The 19,338-nt window shown below is 35.2% G+C and overlaps 1 protein-coding gene across 6 annotated transcripts in view; it reads right to left on the bottom strand.

The window, feature by feature from the left end:
• Window positions 1-19,338, bottom strand: part of Pik3c2a (phosphatidylinositol-4-phosphate 3-kinase catalytic subunit type 2 alpha) — a 119,532-nt gene that overhangs the window by 7,413 nt on the left and 92,781 nt on the right. For 4 of the 6 annotated variants that reach the window (XR_013437737.1, XM_078046404.1, XM_078046407.1 and 1 more), the window contains 9 exons: window positions 18,678-18,782; window positions 17,618-17,710; window positions 14,959-15,088; window positions 9,225-9,361; window positions 6,230-6,399; window positions 5,398-5,554; window positions 4,574-4,683; window positions 1,882-2,089; window positions 411-535 (listed from right to left, as the gene is read on the bottom strand). Coding sequence is in view for 4 of the 6 variants with exons in the window: in XM_078046404.1 (XP_077902530.1) it covers window positions 411-535; window positions 1,882-2,089; window positions 4,574-4,683; window positions 5,398-5,554; window positions 6,230-6,399; window positions 9,225-9,361; window positions 14,959-15,088; window positions 17,618-17,710; window positions 18,678-18,782 (1,235 nt within the window). In the remaining 2 variants the exon portion in view is untranslated. The remainder of the gene's footprint in view (window positions 1-410; window positions 536-1,881; window positions 2,090-4,573; window positions 4,684-5,397; window positions 5,555-6,229; window positions 6,400-9,224; window positions 9,362-14,958; window positions 15,089-17,617; window positions 17,711-18,677; window positions 18,783-19,338) is intronic. The other 2 variants (XR_013437738.1, XM_078046406.1) reach the window with 2 other exon arrangements.

Genomic DNA, 19,338 nt, shown 5'->3' with positions numbered 1-19,338 from the left:
TGATATTGTAGAAACAACAAAGTCAAAAGCTTCAACTAAAATTAGGAGTTTGGAGAATTCCATATTTTAAGATCTTGATTAGGGTTGGGGATACAGCTCAGTTGGTAGAGTGCTTGCCTCATATGAACAAGGCCCTGGGTTCAATCCCCAGCACCACAAATAAATAAATTAAATAAAGGTATTGTGTATCTATTAAAAAAAAATCTTGATTACATAGACCTTTTTTTTCATTCAACAAAAACTTACAGCTCCTTGTCTATGTCAAGTTCTGTATTAGGCTCTCATGATACAAAAGAAAACAAGCCAGATATTGTCTATAGTATCTAAGTGCTAACATAAAGCTTTTAGCTGCATTTGAGAAAAATTGTTTCCTAAAAAAAGAATTAATTTGTACAAGAATGGGAACATACCCAGGTAACTTCCAAAGTGGAAAAATAATACTGAGCTTATTGTGAAGTTCCTGAAACTCGTCAAATGTCCGGAATACAAATGATGGTTCAAGCTGTCCTTCTCTCAAAATTCGGACTACATAAATCTGAGAAGAAATCACACAACAAGTAGATTAAATTTATAAGAAACTTCCTTTCCTGACAGAAAAAGAAATTTATAGTCCAAGTGCTTTTATTGGTAAAATATGCCAACAACAAGAAATAGCAAATATGCCATTGTATTTATAGTACATAAACTGCATTCTAAGAGTGATAATAGCAGGGCATGGCAGTGCTACCCTATAATCCCAAGTACTTGGAAGGCTGAGGAAGGAGGATTAAGAAGTTCAAGGCCAATCTGGGTAATTTATGGAAACCCTATGGTAGAGTGCCCCTGGGATCAATTCCCTGTACTAGGGGGGAAAACACTGGTGACCATAACCATTGTGAGGTATATAAACAAGAACTTGAAAGTAAAAGCCATTTTATTTACAGGATTAAATGTAATAAATTTACTTTCCAAATCTATAAAGTTAGTGCATTTCCAGTAAAAATGGTAAAAAGTTAAGAAAGCAAATAGGAAAAAGGAAAATAAAACAACTATGGGGTGGGTGATGAACATTTAAACTATTAAACTATTATACTCAAAGAGTATAATACCAGTACAGAGAAGTAGATATATCCATAGAAATCAGAAATAAATTCAGGGATAAGCATTTATATAAACTAGAATTAAAGGTGCCATGATAAATCATAAGGAAAAAAGTACTATTCAATAAGATGGTTAAAATAATGAATTTCTAAAACCTACCAATTCATCAAAAAATTTAAAAACTGAGTGCTGATAAAAACATTAACACAAGAGGTGGGTGTGTTAAATCAGTGGTAGTGCTTACATAGGCACAAAGCATTGGATCTGATCTTCAGCACCACAAAAATGAGTGAATGAATACATAAATAAATAAATTTAGCACAAGGGTGAAAACACTACACATGATAATGTATATTATATCATGTATAATATATCACATATTCTCAAGTGGGTAAAAAATATTATTTTTATTTAAAAACAAATTGTGTAGCTGTGTGTGCTATAATACTTTATTAGAGGGTAGAATGGGAGCTTAAAACTTTTTGATTTGATTTATATTGCTTAAAATATTATAATTAGCAAAATTTACCTCTGAAAAAATTGAAGGAATGAGAAAGCAGAATAGCATTACTCTTTTAGCCCTCATAATTTTAAAGCACCTTTAACAAGAAATAAATGTCAAATACCAATAAATACCATATAAATACCACAAAAAATTAGGGATGCTTCAGATACATTTATTTTTGGCCCACCCGTGGATGATATGAGCATGAACAGAACAAATCCCTGGAATTCTAGCAGAAGGGCATATGAAGGACAACAATAATGCATGCACAATCGTCTACCTAAAACCAAACTTACATAGTGTTTATCGGGGTTGTATTTCTTATGATATGTGAAAACAGAAACTTCCTTGATTCGACCATCTTGTCTAAAAGAGTATGTTTTGGGTGAAAATGAAAGGATGGGCTCATCATTAGAAGGAAGACCAGAAAAACGTAGCTGAGCAAGATTGTGAATGAAGAAATTAAACTTTGTGGCAATGCTTCCCAAACTTGATTCAATCAGCCTGCAAAATAATCAGAAAATGCGTTAACAGCAAATCTCCATGGAAACATATGCTAAATTCTTTCAACATAATATCATATGAAAATACTTTCATTTCTTTTTTAAAAATATTTTTTTAGTTGTAGATGGACACAATACCTTTATTTTATTTGATTTATGTTTTTATGTAGTGCTGAGGATCAAACCAATGCCTCATGCACGCGAAGCAAGCACTCTACCCCTCAGCTACAGCCCCAGCCACCATTTTTATTTCTTTTAAAATATTAAGCCCATTCTCACTCTGCCAAGGATTCCCTGTGTTCTTTAGGCCAAAGACTTGTTAAAATATATCTCACCCCAACAAAAAAATTTTTACCACCAGAAAGAAATGACGCTTTTTGGAGGAAGGATTGAACTCAAGAGCCCTTGACTACTGGAGCCACATCCCCAGTCCCATTTTATATTTTATTTAGAGACAGGATCTGAGTTGCTTAGCACCTCGCTAAGTTGCTGAGGCTAGCTCTGAACTCCCAATCCTCCTGCCTCAGTCTCCCAAGCGGCTGGCCTTATAGATGTGAGCCACCACACCAAGCTTATTTTTCTGAGCCCTATGAGGCGCAAGACTAATTAAAGAGCTATTAGGAATAGATGATAACAGATAATTCTAAAAAGATGACTTTGCTATTTTATTATAAAAATCCAAATTTAAAAAATTATGTCAAATAATAGAATGTAGAATTTGGTGTCAGATTTCTTTTGGATAATCACAATTTCATTCATTTAGGAAAAAAAGATAAAATGGAGAGTTTGGCAGATATAATTTGGAAAGTAGGCCTGGATAAAACATTTCAGATAAGTAGATAAGATTCAGAAACTGGGTTAAGGAACCCAGAGAATAAGAGATTCAGAGAAGCATAAGAACTTCCAACACAGGTTTTTGCCTTGCTGTGGACTTGAATGTTTGTGTTCCCTAAAATTCCTATATTGAAACCCCAACCTCACCGTGAATATATTTGGAAATGGGGCCTTTAAGGAGGTAATTAACGTTAAATAAGGTCATTAGGGTGAAGACTTGATCCAACAGCTGTGTCCTTATAGGAAAAGATGAGAGAGAAAGAGAGAGACACACAGACATACAGATACCCACACACAAACTATGTAAGGACAAAGCAAGAAAGTGTCATCTTCAATCTACAAAGGGAATCCTCATCATAAACCTAGTCAGCTGGCTTCTTGATCTTGAACTCTGAGATAATAATAATGGCAATTTTGTTATAGAAGTCCAAATAGACAAATGCATGCCTGTTTTGTAGTCTTGCCTAGGGGAGCCAATGAATCTCTTTCAAAATATAAAACAAAGTCAGTCAATACCTAAATTGTCAGGATTTGTTCAGAAGGCTATACAATAGTCAGCTCACTTCAATTCAGTTTGGCCCAGATTGCTAAGATTAGGGAAGTCCAGGGTAATATTACAGAACTCCTCTCCACCAAGAGGAAGAAAGCAAGAAAAAAAAAAGAGGGAAAAGAATGTGAGCTCAGCCAGGAATGACCGCACATAACTATAATCCCAGTGACTTGGGAGACTAAGACAGGAGGATTGAAAGTTTGAGGCCAGCCTAGATACTGTGTTTGGGCATGGAATGTAGCTCAGAGGTAGAATGTTCCTGGGTTCAATTCTCGGGAACTGGAGAAAGGGGGGGGGGCACAGAACATGACCTCATGTGTCCTTTCCCGGTATGATTTTATGATGTTATGGCAGCAGTACCTAGTGACCAACCAGGTTACCAGACTTTGAGAACATATTTGCCAGGAAGATCTGCTTTTAAGGCAATAATAATACAATCAAATGCCCCACTGGCATATGTGTTTCAAGTACTATGTCACACAGTAATAGTTTACTAAGGGCATTGTCCCAGAGTTTGCTGTTTTAAGCACTTAGGGTATCTGTGAGAACTGTTAAGGTAGAATCCTGAAAAACAGATTAGCACAGAAGTTCAGAAAGAAACCTGAAAGAGGTACTTGGTCCTGTAGGAAACATGCTTCTTAGAACTAGTTTATAAATAGAATTTTATAACTGGGTCCATACATTAAATAACTTTGAGACAAATTATTTTTAAAAGACTATTGCAAATCATTCACATTACTTCAGTAAGTAAACTTTTTTTTTTTGCTTGCAATGCTGATGATTACTCAGGGCCTCATATGGTAGGCCTGTGCTCTATCACTGAGCTACCTCCCCAGCTTAAATAAATTTTGACACCTATTATTTGCTAAATACTATGAATCATAATTTTTCCCTCTAAATCAGATTTTTGGTAAATAGTATTTGTTTAAATTAGGTAAAGATAATATTTAATTTAAAGGTAAATTAAAAAGGTAAAGGGCTTGCTAGCATGTGTGAGGCCCTGGGTTCAATTCCTCAGCAATGCAAAACAAACAAAGAAAGGTGAAACAAATCAAAGCCAAATTACATGTGTCTTCAACAATATACTTAAATATACCATACCTAGTGAAAAAAATTGTAGCTTCTGCATCTGTGGTTTGGGGTTGAAGAGCATCTCTAACATATTTCAAGTCCTGAACACTTGTAAGTTCTGGTAACCCTGAAGGAATCATCTGTAGGAGAACAAAAAAAAGTTATGTGAGTTAAATTTTCTGCTGATCAAGTATTTAGAAATAAAGCAAACAAAAATAATCACAGTTTTGAGAAATCTGTTATTATTTAGGGGACCTAAGTGATTCTCTTACAAATGAGAAAATCTACGCAAAGGAAGTCAAATGACTTGATGAATCACAAAGCATGTTTATGAATAAAAGTTATGAAATCCAGACCTCTTTTTGTTTAGGCCTCAGATTCTACTACCACATCAATTTTAGTCAAGATAATCATAGCACAGGTTATTTTTTTTCATCTTTTACTTAAGTATAATACATATCCACAAAAGTACAGAAATTCTAAAAGTACATACAGCTTGATGAATGTTCACAGTCTGAACACACCCCAGGTCAAGACACAAAATATTCACCAGGCTTCCAGATGTTCCTCATAGGCTTTATTAACAACTTCTCCTCATTCTCTGAGTCACTACTCAGTTGACTTATCTCTTACATTTTACATAAATGGAGCCATACAGGATATACTCTAATATTTTTTAAATGTTTGCTTATTTGACATAGCTATAATTTTATAATATTTCAGTTAATAATAAAGCTGACATTTGTGACTACAGTAAACTTTATTCCAAAATCACAAAATATCCTTTTTTTAGGTATTATAACACAAATGCACTTATAGAAAATTAATTAAATGCTTTTAAAGAATGGAGTTACCAGTGAAAGTAGGTTAAGAAAGAGGTTTGTTTGCTTTCTTATCAAGTTGTAGGCCTGACAGCAAAGGTCCACAAATAATTGGAAGCGAATGGTTGGCTTTTCACCCCCATTGATGACATATGCCATATCAGACGTAAGCACAAAAGGAGCTCGATCCCTGTTTAAAATGAAAGAACACACAGAATATTATTATTTTTTTAAAATTTTTTATTTGTTTTAATTAGTTACACATGACAGTTCAGTGACCTTGACATATCATACATTTGAATGAGATGGGATAGAATTTCAACACCCAGAATATTATTTACAGTAGATATGTAAGTAGTGCTATTGCTGTTGCATGATTATTAAACTAAGTCATTTGAACTACTGCAATTTCCAAGTAGGAAAGGTATCAGGAAGTTTTGAATTTCTATAATTCTTGAATATTCACATTTTCAGAAAAGCCAAGATATAATATTTTCATTACTTAGACAGAAGTTATATGTGAAATTTTATCCAAGATGATATTTATAAATTTACATACCTAAAGAGAGATCTAACAGTATGTACAAACATACAGAAAGAAGTTATGAAAATGAACTACTTCTAATAGCACCACAACTATATATAATAAAATACACAACAATTCATTTCAACGAAGTTTACATACACACTCACAATTGCCTATTATGTGGTAAAGTTATCTCTCAGGGACTTTTCATCCTTAATTAGGCTCAAAAAGAGCCACAAAGTAAAGCATAGGAAAGGGCAAGGTTTGAGCCATTAATTTGTGACACAAGACATGTGTCTTTTCTTTAGTAAAAGTAATATTAACAATATAATATTATACCTTTTGAAGCTACCAAACATCTGTGCATGGCCCAAAAACTTCCCAAAGTCAATGTGGAACATATGTCCTGTACTTCGAAGCATTATATTATCATTGTGTCGATCACAGATGCCTAAAACATAGGTAGCTACACAGCATCCAGCACAAGAATAAATAAAATTTTCAGAAGCCTATAATAAAGATAAAAAATTATATTAAGAAAAAATTATTTTTATTTGATTTATATGTGTGTGTGTATACACACACACACACACACAATTATTTTTTAGTTGTTGAGGGACCTTTATTTATTTATTAATTTATATGTGGTGCTGAGAATCAAATCCAGTGCCTCACACATGCTGGGCAAGAGCTCTACTGCTGAGCCACAACCTAGCCCCGAAAAAATAATTGTTATAGGAGACAATGTTTACCAAGATTAAAGTAGTTCATCGCTCTTTAAAAACACAATCATTCTAGGCATGGCATCTGCCTGTAATCCCAGTGACTAGGGAGGCTGAGGCAGGAGGATCACAAGTTCAAGGCTGGCCTCAACAATTTAGAGAGATCCTAACTTAAAATAAAAAATAAAAAGGGTTGGGGAAGTAGCTCAGTGGTCAAGTGCCCCTGGTCAATCCCTAGTACAAAAAACAAATAAACAACAACAAAAAAGTAATCTACTTTCTCGGCTTGTATAGGTTATAATAATAAAAACCAGCCTTTTCATATTTCAAAAACAAAGCCACTCTAGCTTTTTTCTTCTACAAGGTAGAGATCTTGCTATTCCCTACCGTGAACAGCTTTGAAACACCATGTTTGTGGAACCCTGCTCCACATACCCTTGTGCTCCTTACCACAAGAAGCATTACTGGGACAAAAATTAATCTAAATTGTGAAACAAAGTCAGCTCAGGGGCTGGGACTCTAGTTCAGTGGTAGAGGACTTAACCTAGCAAGCCTGAGGCCCTGGGTTAGATCAATAGGGGTAGGGGAAAGAAAGTCAGTTTATACCTTGAAACATTCAATAATAACAATTACTGTATTTTGTGACTTCCTAATGTGTCATCAGAAAATTTCTTGAAGGTAAACACCTTATTTCACTTCAGTTCTGCATGTCCTAGGGACTACTAAAATTACTAATATCATACAGATACAGCAAGATACATATAATGAATATTTTTACATTTTATTCTCAAAATACTGTATTTCTGAGGGCTCAGTCATATGGCTATACTTGTCCATGTGGTTAAATTTTATTCTATAATCCTCCAGAATCATTAACAAAGATGATGATGTGATAACAGCAGGAGTCTAGCACAAACCAAGTGCACAAACCTTTCTCTGTTTACATTAGCCTATTTAAAATCTCACAACAAACCAATAACTCAGGTGTTATTATTACTGTCATTTTACAGATGAGAAAAACCGAGACAGGTTAAGTCATCTACCCAAGATTACATAATTGGTTAGGACCAGGATTTAAATCCAATGTGTCTCCATTATGCTATATTCCTTTTAACATATTAAATCATATAAAATGCACAAAAGTTACTTAAGATATGCTACTTGACAATTATTTTGTTTCAAACAACTTACCAAGAATCACAAAAGAGATAACATTACTATGAACAAGCACTGACCTCTGCTGTATTGCTTCCTCCAGACCACAAAGAAAGAAAAGGGAATAATCTTACAGTTTTAAATGACCCACAAAGGAAAAAATTATCTGCTTTACCCACATAAGTCAACAGATGGTACTTTCATATCCAAAAGTGATACAATAGCCAGGGCATGGTGGTACATGCCTGAAATACGAGCAACTTGGGAAGCTGAGGCAGGAGGATCTATAAAAATTTGAGGCCAGCCTTAGCAATTTAGTGAGAACCTCGGCATCTTAGCCAGACCTAGTCTCAAGATAAAAAAATTAAAAAGGATATGTAGTTAACTGGTAAAGGGCCCCTGGGTTCGATCCCTAGTACCACAAAAAGAGGAAAGAAAGGAGAGGAAAAAAAAAAAAAGATGTGACAGAATAATGGTATATAAACTAAGCAGCTAAATGACATTAAAACTGGGATCTTCTATCACTATGCAAGAGTTCATGGGTCATTAATTTTTTAATTAGTTATACCCATGGGTCTTTCTTAAGCCAAGTTTAGTATCACGACTGGCCTATATCCTAAGAGATTACTCCTTTTTTTTAGCAATTTTTAAAAATATTTATTTTTTTGTTTTAGGTGGACACAATATCTTTATTTTTATGTGGTGCTGAGGATCGAACCCAGTGCCTCACTCATGCCAGGGCAGCGCACTACCACTTGAGCCACATCCCCAGCCCCGAGATTGCTCTTTTTGATATGTAATTCAAATTAATACTAATACAAAAAAAAAAGATACTCCCAATAATACAATTTTCTCTGTTGTGTGTTCTCTCATGCTCTCTTGTACATGCTCTTCCTCTCTTTATATACACATGCAATACACTCATTTAATTCTCACAATAACCTTATGATACTATCATTTTTACAGTCATAGTATAGTATATACAATAATACCATAATATAAACTAAAATAGTTTACAGCAGAGTTCATTGAGGAACAAAGAAGTTAAATAACTTGCCTAAGGCCCTGTAGCCGATGAGTAACTTGGGGCCTGCATTTAAGCCCAGAGGCTAGCCCATAATATATGCTCATAAGTACAAACCATTTAGCTGTTCTTATTCATTTCTACAACTTCTTCCAAGGTCTTAGAAAAGCATAACATTCTGAGTTATAAAAATACCACTGGTTTGGTGACCTTTAAGTACATGTTTACAATATTTTGAAGGTAATTTAGCTTAAATTCACTTATATTCCTGCCATTGAATTCCATCAGTTTTATATTCTTTCTATACCTACAGAAAGACATTGTTTTCTTGACTTTATTCTAAACAGTTACTCTCCAGAATTGTACAAGGAACTCAAAATCTTTGTAATACATTTTTGACAAAGTTATTAAGAAATAGAGACATGCTAATCACCTTTTCATATTCTTCCTCAGAGGGATTGTATTTCCTCAGCCATTCTGCAAGTGGTTTATCCTTAAAGGATCCAGTCACACCATATTCCACTTGGATTTTTCTGAGGGTATCTGAAGCAGGAACTAGTTCCACCATGCCTTTAACAATAAAATATTAAACTATGTGAAAACATCTCCCAAAATTAAGCCTTTTAAAAATTTACAGCTAAAAAAAAAAAAATTACAGCTTTCACTGGGTATGGTGGTGCACACCTGTAATCCCAGTGACTCATGAGGCTGAGACAGAAAGATGACAAGTTCAAGGCAACACAGTGACTTTGACTCAAAAAAAAAAAAAGGCTGGGGATGTAGCTCAGCAGTAAAGTGTCCCTGGGTTTAGTCATCAGTACCAAAAGAAAAAAAAAAAACCAGAAAATTACAGTTTGAAATCTTGGGTAGAAGGCATCAACTAGCAACTATCAGTTTCAAAGAAAATCAAGTCTGGCAGGGTATGCTAAAAAAAGTAAACAATCATATTGTTTTGTATTTCCAAAGTATCCAACATGTTGATTTTTTACTATATGAGACTCTATAGTCTATACTCACGTGCTAATTCCCAAGGGATAATAATTTTGATTACAAACTAGATGATAATAACTTCACTGGTAAAGTTACTTACAGATACATAATGTTCCATTTCAGCATGAAAAACTGTCTCTCATTGTGTATTTGGGAAGAGTATTTCAGAGAATATTAGGCCCTTTCAATGGGATGAACAGATTAAGACCATCCTTGTTATATACTTAAATCTCAAATATATGTTTTGTCTTCCCAACGAAAATGTTGCTGGCTTGGTAAACTGTTTTACCTTATCTCTGCAATTCCTTTAAAACAAGTTATCAAATAAATAAATTATGGCATATCTATACAATGGACTATAGTGAGGTGGGTCTCTATATCCTTAAGTAGGACAGTCATTAAAATAATGCTTTAAAACTAAAATCCAGATGGAGAACTGTAATGCTTAAAAAGAAAAACTGTTGGAACATATATAAAATAGTTCTTGAAGACTATGTAAATGGTAATACCTTGTGAGCACGATGCCTAGAATTAAGAATAGAGAGGTATGGAAGAAAACCAACATTTACTTTTACTTAATTTACAAATTACATAATTTATATATTTTTAAATGAAGGATATATATATTTGTGTTAAAAAATAAATGACTGGAGTTGGACGAGTGGCACAGGCTTGTAATCCCAGCAGCTTGGGAGGCTGAGGCAGAAGGATTGTGAGATCGAAGTCAGCCTCAGCAAAAGCAAGGTGCTAAGCAACTGAGTGAGACCCTGTCTCTAAATAAAATACAAAATAGGGCTGGGGATATGGCTCAGTGGTTGAGTGCCCCTGACTTCAATCCCTGGTAGCCCTCCCCCACCAAAAAAGACCTGGAAACAAAGATCTGCTTCAGATAAAGAGAGTGGAGGAAACCCAAGTTGACCAAAGCCTCCAAGGACACCATGAAAGAAAGTATGCAAGGCCAAGTTCTAATTCTAGATTATATTTTGGGTGTATCATCTAATTTACAGTTCATAGTGACAACATTTTTCAATGAGTGCCCCCAATTTTAATTCTATGTCTGATGATTATGTACAAAACAGTGAATCAATGTGTGTAAAATATACAAAGTACTAGATACACTCCCTGATCAGACAACAGATCATCAATCCAATGGGGAAGATATAAAACAGGCAGAAAGTAAAACTAATATAAAAGTTAATAAAAATTAATATAAAAAACTAATATAAAATTAATGTCTGGTGACTACAGAATAAAACTGCTCAGTTTAGACAAAAGAGACAGTGGTATAGGCTGAATTGCTTGTGAAAAGCTTCACAGAGGATGTGTGTTGTGATTTCTTTTTCTTTCTTTCTTTTTTTTAAGTTGTCAATGGATTTTAATTTTATTTATTCATATGCGGTGTTGAATCCAGTGCCTCACAAATGCTAGGCAAGCACTCCGCCACTGAGCCACAACCCCAACCCATGATTTCTTCATTGAGAAATAAGGATACAAGTTGGGTGCAGTGTCACACACTTGTAATCCCAGCAACTTGCGTCACTGAAGCAGGAGGACTCCAAGTGCTAGACCAGACTCAGCAAATTAGTGAGACATTGTCCCCAGAAATAAAAAGGGTTGCTGTGCAGCTTAATAGCAGAGCACCCGTAGGTTCAATTCCCAAAAATACAAAGAAAAAAAAAAAGAAAAAAAGAACGAAGGATACAGTGAAATAATACAAGTAGAAAGCTTATCACAGGATAAGACACTTAAGAATTTCAAAATGAGAATGAGGAAGTCCAAATACAGAAACAAAATATGGTAACAACAAAAAAACTTAATCTAATTGAGATGATAAGCTTGTACTGAGAAGTCTTTACTTGATAAATAATTCACATTTATATGAAAATTAATCAAGAATTCTTTTTTTTTTAAATTTAACTTTTATTCATTTTTAGCTAGAATTATTTTTCTTTTCTTCTTCTTTTTTTTTTTTGGTGGTGCTGGGATTGAACCCAGGGCCTTATGCATGCAAGGCAAGCACTCTACCAACTGAGCTATATCCCCAGAATTCTTAAATTGACTTGATTTCCTAATCTTTTTTTTTTTAAAGCCTCCCTTTTTTCAGAAGGTGATTTTATGAGAGAGAATTTTTTTTAATTTTTTAAAATATTTATTTACTTTTTTTAGTTTTCGGCGGACACAACATCTTTGTTTGTATGTGGTGCTGAGGATCGATCCCATGCCTCACGCATGTCAGACTTGCGTGATACCGCTTGAGCCACATCCCCAGCCCTTGATTTCCTAATCCTGACAAGATAAAGTCTGCACATCTAAATTTGAGCAAGTAAGGTTATAGACTCTAATGTCCTGATGGATACGAGAGAGAAATATGGAAGCGGGTGATAATACAATGAAGACAAGTAATTAAGCAAAATATCATACTTGAGGACCAGGGAGGTAGCTCTGTGGTAAAGCACTTGCCTACCATGAATGAGGCTCTGGGTTGGATCCCCAACACCACATGCAAAAAAAGAAGAAAAACAAAACAACCTAAATTGTACTTGAGGTAGCAATCACCCCAAGGGAATTTTCTCGTGGCACACCACCAGGACTGGTCCTTTGGCTTTTCCCAATGACTTAGCAGAAGCTATGGAATATATGTTCTTTAAGTTCATACAAACTAAGAAGTTCAATAACAGATGGTAAGAATGAGAGTTTACGCCAGGCATGGTGGCACACGCCTGTAATCCCAGTGGTTCATGAGGCTGAGGTAGGAAGAGTCTGAGCTCAAACCCAGTGCCAGCAATGGTGAAGCACTAAGCAACTCAGTGAAATATGTCTCTAAATAAAATACAAAATAGGGCTGGGGATGTAGCTCAGTGGTCGAGCATCCCTGAGTTCAGTCCCCAGTACCAAAAAAAAAGAATCAGAGTTTACTTATTTTTTTAAGTTGAGTGAGTGTGTGTGTGTGTGTAGTACTAGGAATTGATTGAACCCAGTGCTGAGGCTCAAGCACTTTCCCACTGAGCTACAACCCTAATCCTAGGATCAGATTTTAAAAGGAATCAAAGAAACTGAAAAGCAGTGGATCAAATATAACAAAGTTAATAGTTAATGTCCTACACGTGAGTCTAAGACACAAAATGTACAAGAATAGAACAGTCAGAACATGACTTAGGAGCTACTATCATGAAGACTTATTGGTTTTAGTTGTATGTAACCTTTACGTGTGAGGCACTTTGCCCACTCTTTTGTATTCTTCCAAATTCAGGTGTCTCTCCTAGAATGGATTGCTTGAACCCTTTTACGAGGAAAACAACCAGGTGATAAGGTAATTTAAAGTCATCTATGATAAATAGCTAAAGAATGCAGAACTCAAGATCTGAGGCCACAATACTAGCAACCTTTAATGAGGGATCCAACTTAATTATATAATATTCTATGAAGAGATCTGGAATCAATGGGTAAAAGATATCAACAATCAGTCCTAGTATTCAATTGAGTACAAGAAAGAACTTTACAGCTATCACTTATTCTGGATAGGATCAACTGCCTTGGACTGCAATGAATTCCCTTCACTGTTAAGTATTTAAGTACAAACTTAATGGCAAATATTAGAAGGATGTCTAGATGAGGTAATATTTCAGGTGACTTCATAGTATTCAAAAAACTATTTGTTCAATAATAATAATGAAGGCAGGTGTGGCGGCACGTCTGTAATCCCAGCAACTCTGGAGATTGAGGCAAAAGGGTTCCAAGTTCAAAGCTAGCCTCAGCAACTTAGCAAGACCCTGTCTCAAAAATAAAAAAAAAATAATAAAATAAAAAGGACTGGGGCTAGAGTTATAGCTCAGTGGTAGAGTGCTTACCTCACACTGTGAGGTACTGGGTTCGATCCTTAGCACCACATAAAAAAATAAATAGATAAATAGATAAAGATATTGTGTCCATCTTTTAAAAAAGATAAATAAAAAGGACTGGGGATGTGACTCAGTGGATAGGTACTCATGGGTTCATCCATAGCACTAAATAAATAAACAAATAAATAAATAAAAAATGATGATGATGACTGCCATTTAGTGAGCCCATAATACATAAAAAGTAAAAATCTGCTCTTAAAAAACTTTTCAAATTACTCTTTTATTCTGTAGAACTGAAACAAAGTTGGTTTCACTTAGATATGGTTTTCTTTTTAGTTCGAAAGCTAAAGTCTATAAAGTCCTCCTTGAGTTAATTAATAGATACCTCTGAGAACTACAAAGCATTTATTAGGGTATACACTGAATTGTATTTTTAAAGCAAGTAATCATTAACAATTGAATGAATAAAGTAACACTAGATTAAAATAAGAAACAAGAGAAGCCATGGTGCCTCTGTATCAGGACCTTTTTTTTTTTTTTTTTTTTAATTTTTTATTTTTTTATTGGTTGTTCACAACATTACAAAGCTCTTGACATATCATATTTCATACATTAGATTGAAGTGGGTTATGAACTCCCAATTTTACCCCAAATGCAGATTGCAGAATCACGTCGGTTACACATCCACAATTTTACATAATGCCCAATTAGTAATTGTTGTATTCTGCTACCTTTCCTATCCCCTACTATCCCCCCTCCCCTCCCCTCCCATCTTTTCTCTCTACCCCATCTACTGTAATTCATTACTCTCCTTGTTTATTTTCCCATTCCCCTCACAACCTCTTATATGTAATTTTGTATAGCAATGAGGGTCTCCCTTCATTTCCATGCAATTTCCCTTTACTCTTTCTTTCCCTCCCATCTCATGACTCTGTTTAATATTAGTCTTTTCTTCCTGCTCTTCCTCCTTGCTCTGTTCATAGTTGCTCTCATTATATCAAAGAAGACATTTGGTATTTGTTTTTTAGGGATTGACTAGCTTCACTAAGCATAATCTGCTCTAGTGCCATCCATTTCCCTGCAAATTCTATGATTTTGTCATTTTTTATTGTTGCATAGTACTCCATTGTGTATAGATGCCACATTTTTTTTATCCATTCATCTATTGAAGGGCATCTGGGTTGGTTCCACAGTCTAGCTATTGTGAATTGTGCTGCTATGAACATCGATGTGGCAGCATCCCTGTATGACAGATACATTCCGAGCCGAGTCTATGGGGGGGGGAGGGGAGGGGGGGAAGTATACCAAGATATACCAAGATACAGCGAATAGACTTACCTCGATCTCTGCCAGTTGAAAGACATTTGAAAATTACCATCCTCAGGTCTAGTCCTTCTTTAAGCCAGATCTTATCCATAATTTTTATCATCTGTAAAGCTAACATATCCTGCCGAAGATCTTCACCAACCTTGAGATCAAGCAAACAAAATGAAACTTGCACTTTTCCAAAAGACTTAATAGATTACATACTATAAAAACTGGGGGACAAGGGAAAAAGAATAATAAAAAGTGAACAGTGAAATAATCAGAACTGCCTTTTATTCTTTTGTATTAAACCTTTTTAAGTCTCAGTTTCCTAACATAATTATTTAAAAAGTTGAATTTTAGGGTATGTGAATTATATTCAATCAAGCAAGAAGTGGCAGGGCATGGCTGTGCAATAGCTATAATCCCAGCTACTTGGGAGGCTGAAACAGGAGAATCCTAAGTTCAAGGATAGCCTGGACAACCTAGTGAGACACTATCTCAAAATAAAAAATAAAAAGGGCTGGGGGGGAGCTGGGGATGTGGCTCAAGCAGTAGCATGCTCGCCTGGCATGCGTGCGGCCGGGATTCGATCCTCAGCACCACATAAAAACAAAGATGTTGTGTCTGCCGAAAACTAAAAAATAAATATTAAAATTCTCTCTCTCTTAAAAAAAAAAGGGGGGGGGCCTGAGGATGTAGCTCAGTGATAGAGTACACCTGGGTTCTATCCTTAGCACCCCTCCCCCCCAAAAAAGGTGGGGGGGCAACACAAAGATCTTTGTGAAGATCTGTATCCTGACTGTATCAATGCCAATATCCTGTGATATATGCAATAGAGTTATATATGATGTTAATCATTAGAGGATCATTAGAGGAAACTGGGTCAAGAATCTACAGGATCTCTCTATAATTTTCTCTCTCTCTTTCTATTTTTTTATTTTTTGGCACTGGGAATTAAGCCCAGAGGCACTTAACCACTGAGCCACATCCCCAGCCCTTTTTATAGTTTATTTTGAACCATAGTCTTGCTAAGTTGCTGAGGTTGGCCTCAAACTTGCAATCATCCTGCTTCAGCCTCCCGAGTTGCTGGGATTACAGGCATGTACCACTGTGCTCAGCTATTTATAATTTCTTATAACTGACTATCTTTAAAGATCTCAAAATAAAAGGTTACTTAAAAAATATTAGGCCTCCCAAAATGAATTAAAATTCATTCTTTGTTCTTTTCCCTTTCTTCCCTTTCAACACTGAGGACTGAATATCCAAAGCCTCGCTCATGCTAGATAAGTGCTCTTACCAATGAGCTACATCCCCAGCCCTTTTTAAAATTTTATTTTGAGACAAAGTCTCACTAAGTTTACCAAGCTAGCCTTCAACTTGTGATCCGTCTATCTCAGTCTCTAGAATAGCTGGGTTCACAGGTGTGTGCTACCACACTTAGTTTATTTTTCTTTTATAAACTGGATAAAATAATACATAATAATACATTAAAACACGTAATTATGAAGTCATTTTTGACAATAGTCAAGAAAATTATAAAAAGAATAAGAGGGATTTGCCTTAGTATACATTAAGATGAAACATATAAAATTTTGATAATCAAAACAGATGGTAAAGTTTTAGAAAAAGGTTTCTATATCAGTTAAAAAAAAAAAAAAAAAAAGAAGTTCCATATGAGACCTGAGTATATGGGAACTTGCTACAGAAATAAAAGGAAGCTTAATAGAAGCTACCTTTATGAACCTTCACTTATCTAGTTGAATTAACTAAAACACAAGATTTTTTTTCAAAATATATAAATTATAAGCACAATACACAGAAGTCTGACATAATTATAAATTATGTATATGTAATTGGTATGTTTCTAAAAACAAGTGCCATTGATCATGTTTTGTAGTTTTGTACACCCAACTCTGGGAGACACCATTTGCACTACAGGCTACATAAAGGCACTGTCTCGAGTTACGATGAGCTCAACCCATGTCAACTGTAGTAGATCTATCCCAGAGTTGCATTTGTTCCCAAATGTGTTTGGGAAAAGTTTATGTCAGTGTATAAGACATACAAAACTGCCTGGTAATTTTGGAAAAGAAATTTAATTTAAAAAATATTTTTAAATTGCCATGAGGGGGGGGGGGGAGATTCCGCGTGGTGGCACATTCCTGCAATCCAAGTAGCTCAGGGAGCTGAGGCAGGAGGATTGCGAGTTCAAAGCCAGCCTCGGCAACTTAGTGAGGCCCTAACCAACTTCTTGAGACCTGTGTCACAATAAATTATAAAAAGGGCTGGGGATGTGGCTCAGTGGTTAAGTGCCCTGTTTTTTCTTTCTTTCTTTAAAAAAAATTTTTTTTAGTTGTAGATACACACATACCATCTATTTATTTATTTATTTTATTGTGCTAAGGATCAAACCCAGTGCCTCACACTCACTAGGCAACCATTCTACCACTGAGCCACAACCTCAGCCCAGTGCCAGTGCCCTGATCAACTGCTCGTACCAAAAAACAAAAATAAAAACAAACAAACAAAAAACTTATTTGGACATTGTGGTGTAAATTTGTAGCCCCAGCTAATGGTAAGGCTGAGGCAGAAGGATCATTTAAATAAGCCCTTGAGTGCCAGGACAGCCTGGGCAACACAGTGAAACCCCCATACCTCCCACATCCCAAAGTAACCCTATTTTGCTCACCTTAAACATGACATTAATTTCTTCCCCGAAAGGATCAGCATTCACCATTGTGACTTTTAGGGGCACAGCATTAGAACTGAAGAATGAACATGACTGCAAATATATCATTTAAGCATTAGAAAGATAACACTGGCATAAAAATTAGTTTATTACTTTTTGGTTCTGGGCACTTGCCTTTTCACTTGTTTCACTGAACTATGGAAAATGACATAAAAAGAACTGATTTTTAGATGATCTGGCACACAGTTTGTATGTACACATTTATATATATACATACATATATAGTATATTTTTTAAAATTTAAACATAGCATACTTTCAGTTTGAGTTTGTTTGTTATTGTTTGGTTTGGTTTTGCTGTGCTAGGGATGGAACCCAGGGCCTCATACATGCCAGGCATGCACTCTACCACTGAGCCATATCCACAGCCCTTTATAAATGTTTTTTTTGTGTTGTTTTTTTTTAAGGGAACCAATTTTTTTTCAGTTGTTGATAAACCTTTATTTTATTTACTTATTTATATATGGTGCTGAGAATTGAACTCAATGCCTCACAAAGGGAAGGCAAGTGCTCTACCGCTGAGCTACAACTCCAGCCCCTATAAATGGTTTTAATTCCTCAACAAAACACAGTTTTGTGATACTCATTCTGATTGGCGATGAAATCACCACTTCTACTTATCATACTACTATAATTAATTATATATGGACTCAAACATTGATTTAAAACTTTAATATAATTTCATTAGCAAAGGTTATATCTTATTTTTAAATGAAACTAATTAACAAAAAAGTTAATTTAAGACAATAAGGCCAATTTAAGATAAACAACAAATAAAACCCAAGGAAATAAATAACTTTACACTGTCATTTTGGAATACTGATTAGGTAAAGAATGTTGAGATAAATATGGATCCTAATGACAAACAGAAATCCTTTCATACATACTCACAACGAAACTATGCAGGTCTTATCTTTGTTTGCCTTAAGCATACCTGCTCATTTGCTTTTTTCCTATGTATTATTTTGAAATTTAATGTGAAATTTTAAGTATTTTATCACCTTAATATTTAACTCCTTTGCCACTAGACTTGGTTTGAGAGGGAGACGGCATTTATTTTTCAGAAAAAAGGACTGTACTCGTTCCATACTCCTTTGGAGGACGACCTATGAAAGAGATTGTTATCATAAGTACATAATAAAAATGAAGGTCTGTTTTTAAGACAAGAAAATGTGTTGCAGACACAATTCATAAAATGTCTAATTTCCAAATGGTCAAAAAGTTGTTGCTTGCTAGGTGCAGTGGTGCACACCCATAATCTAAGCTACTTAGGAGGCTGAGGCAGAAGGGTCATAAATTCAAGACGAGTGTGGGCAACTTAGCAGGAACCTGTCTCAAAATATAATTTATAAAAATGGCTGGGGTGTAGCTCAGAAGCAGAATGCTTGCCTAGCATGTGCGAGGCCCTGGGTTCAATCACCAATTCCAGGGGAATAAAGATACAGATTGCTGCTTAAAGGGGTTGTTACTGTAAAAGTAAATTAGAATAGAGAAAAGCTATAAACACAGGGTACGGGGGGATGTATATATGGCTAACCAATATACATGAAAATGTTAAAGCTCAATATTAGTCAACAAAATCAAAATTAAGCAAAAATGAGATGCAACTTTTCATCTATCCAATGAAAATTTAAGACAACAGAAGTGGTGGAAAACAATTCC

The sequence above is a fragment of the Ictidomys tridecemlineatus genome, chromosome 4, assembly GCF_052094955.1.
Source record: "Ictidomys tridecemlineatus isolate mIctTri1 chromosome 4, mIctTri1.hap1, whole genome shotgun sequence".
NCBI classification, from domain to species: Eukaryota; Metazoa; Chordata; class Mammalia; order Rodentia; family Sciuridae; genus Ictidomys; species Ictidomys tridecemlineatus.
Note: the sequence above shows the minus strand (reverse complement) of the source record. Positions and strands in the feature narration are given on the sequence as shown.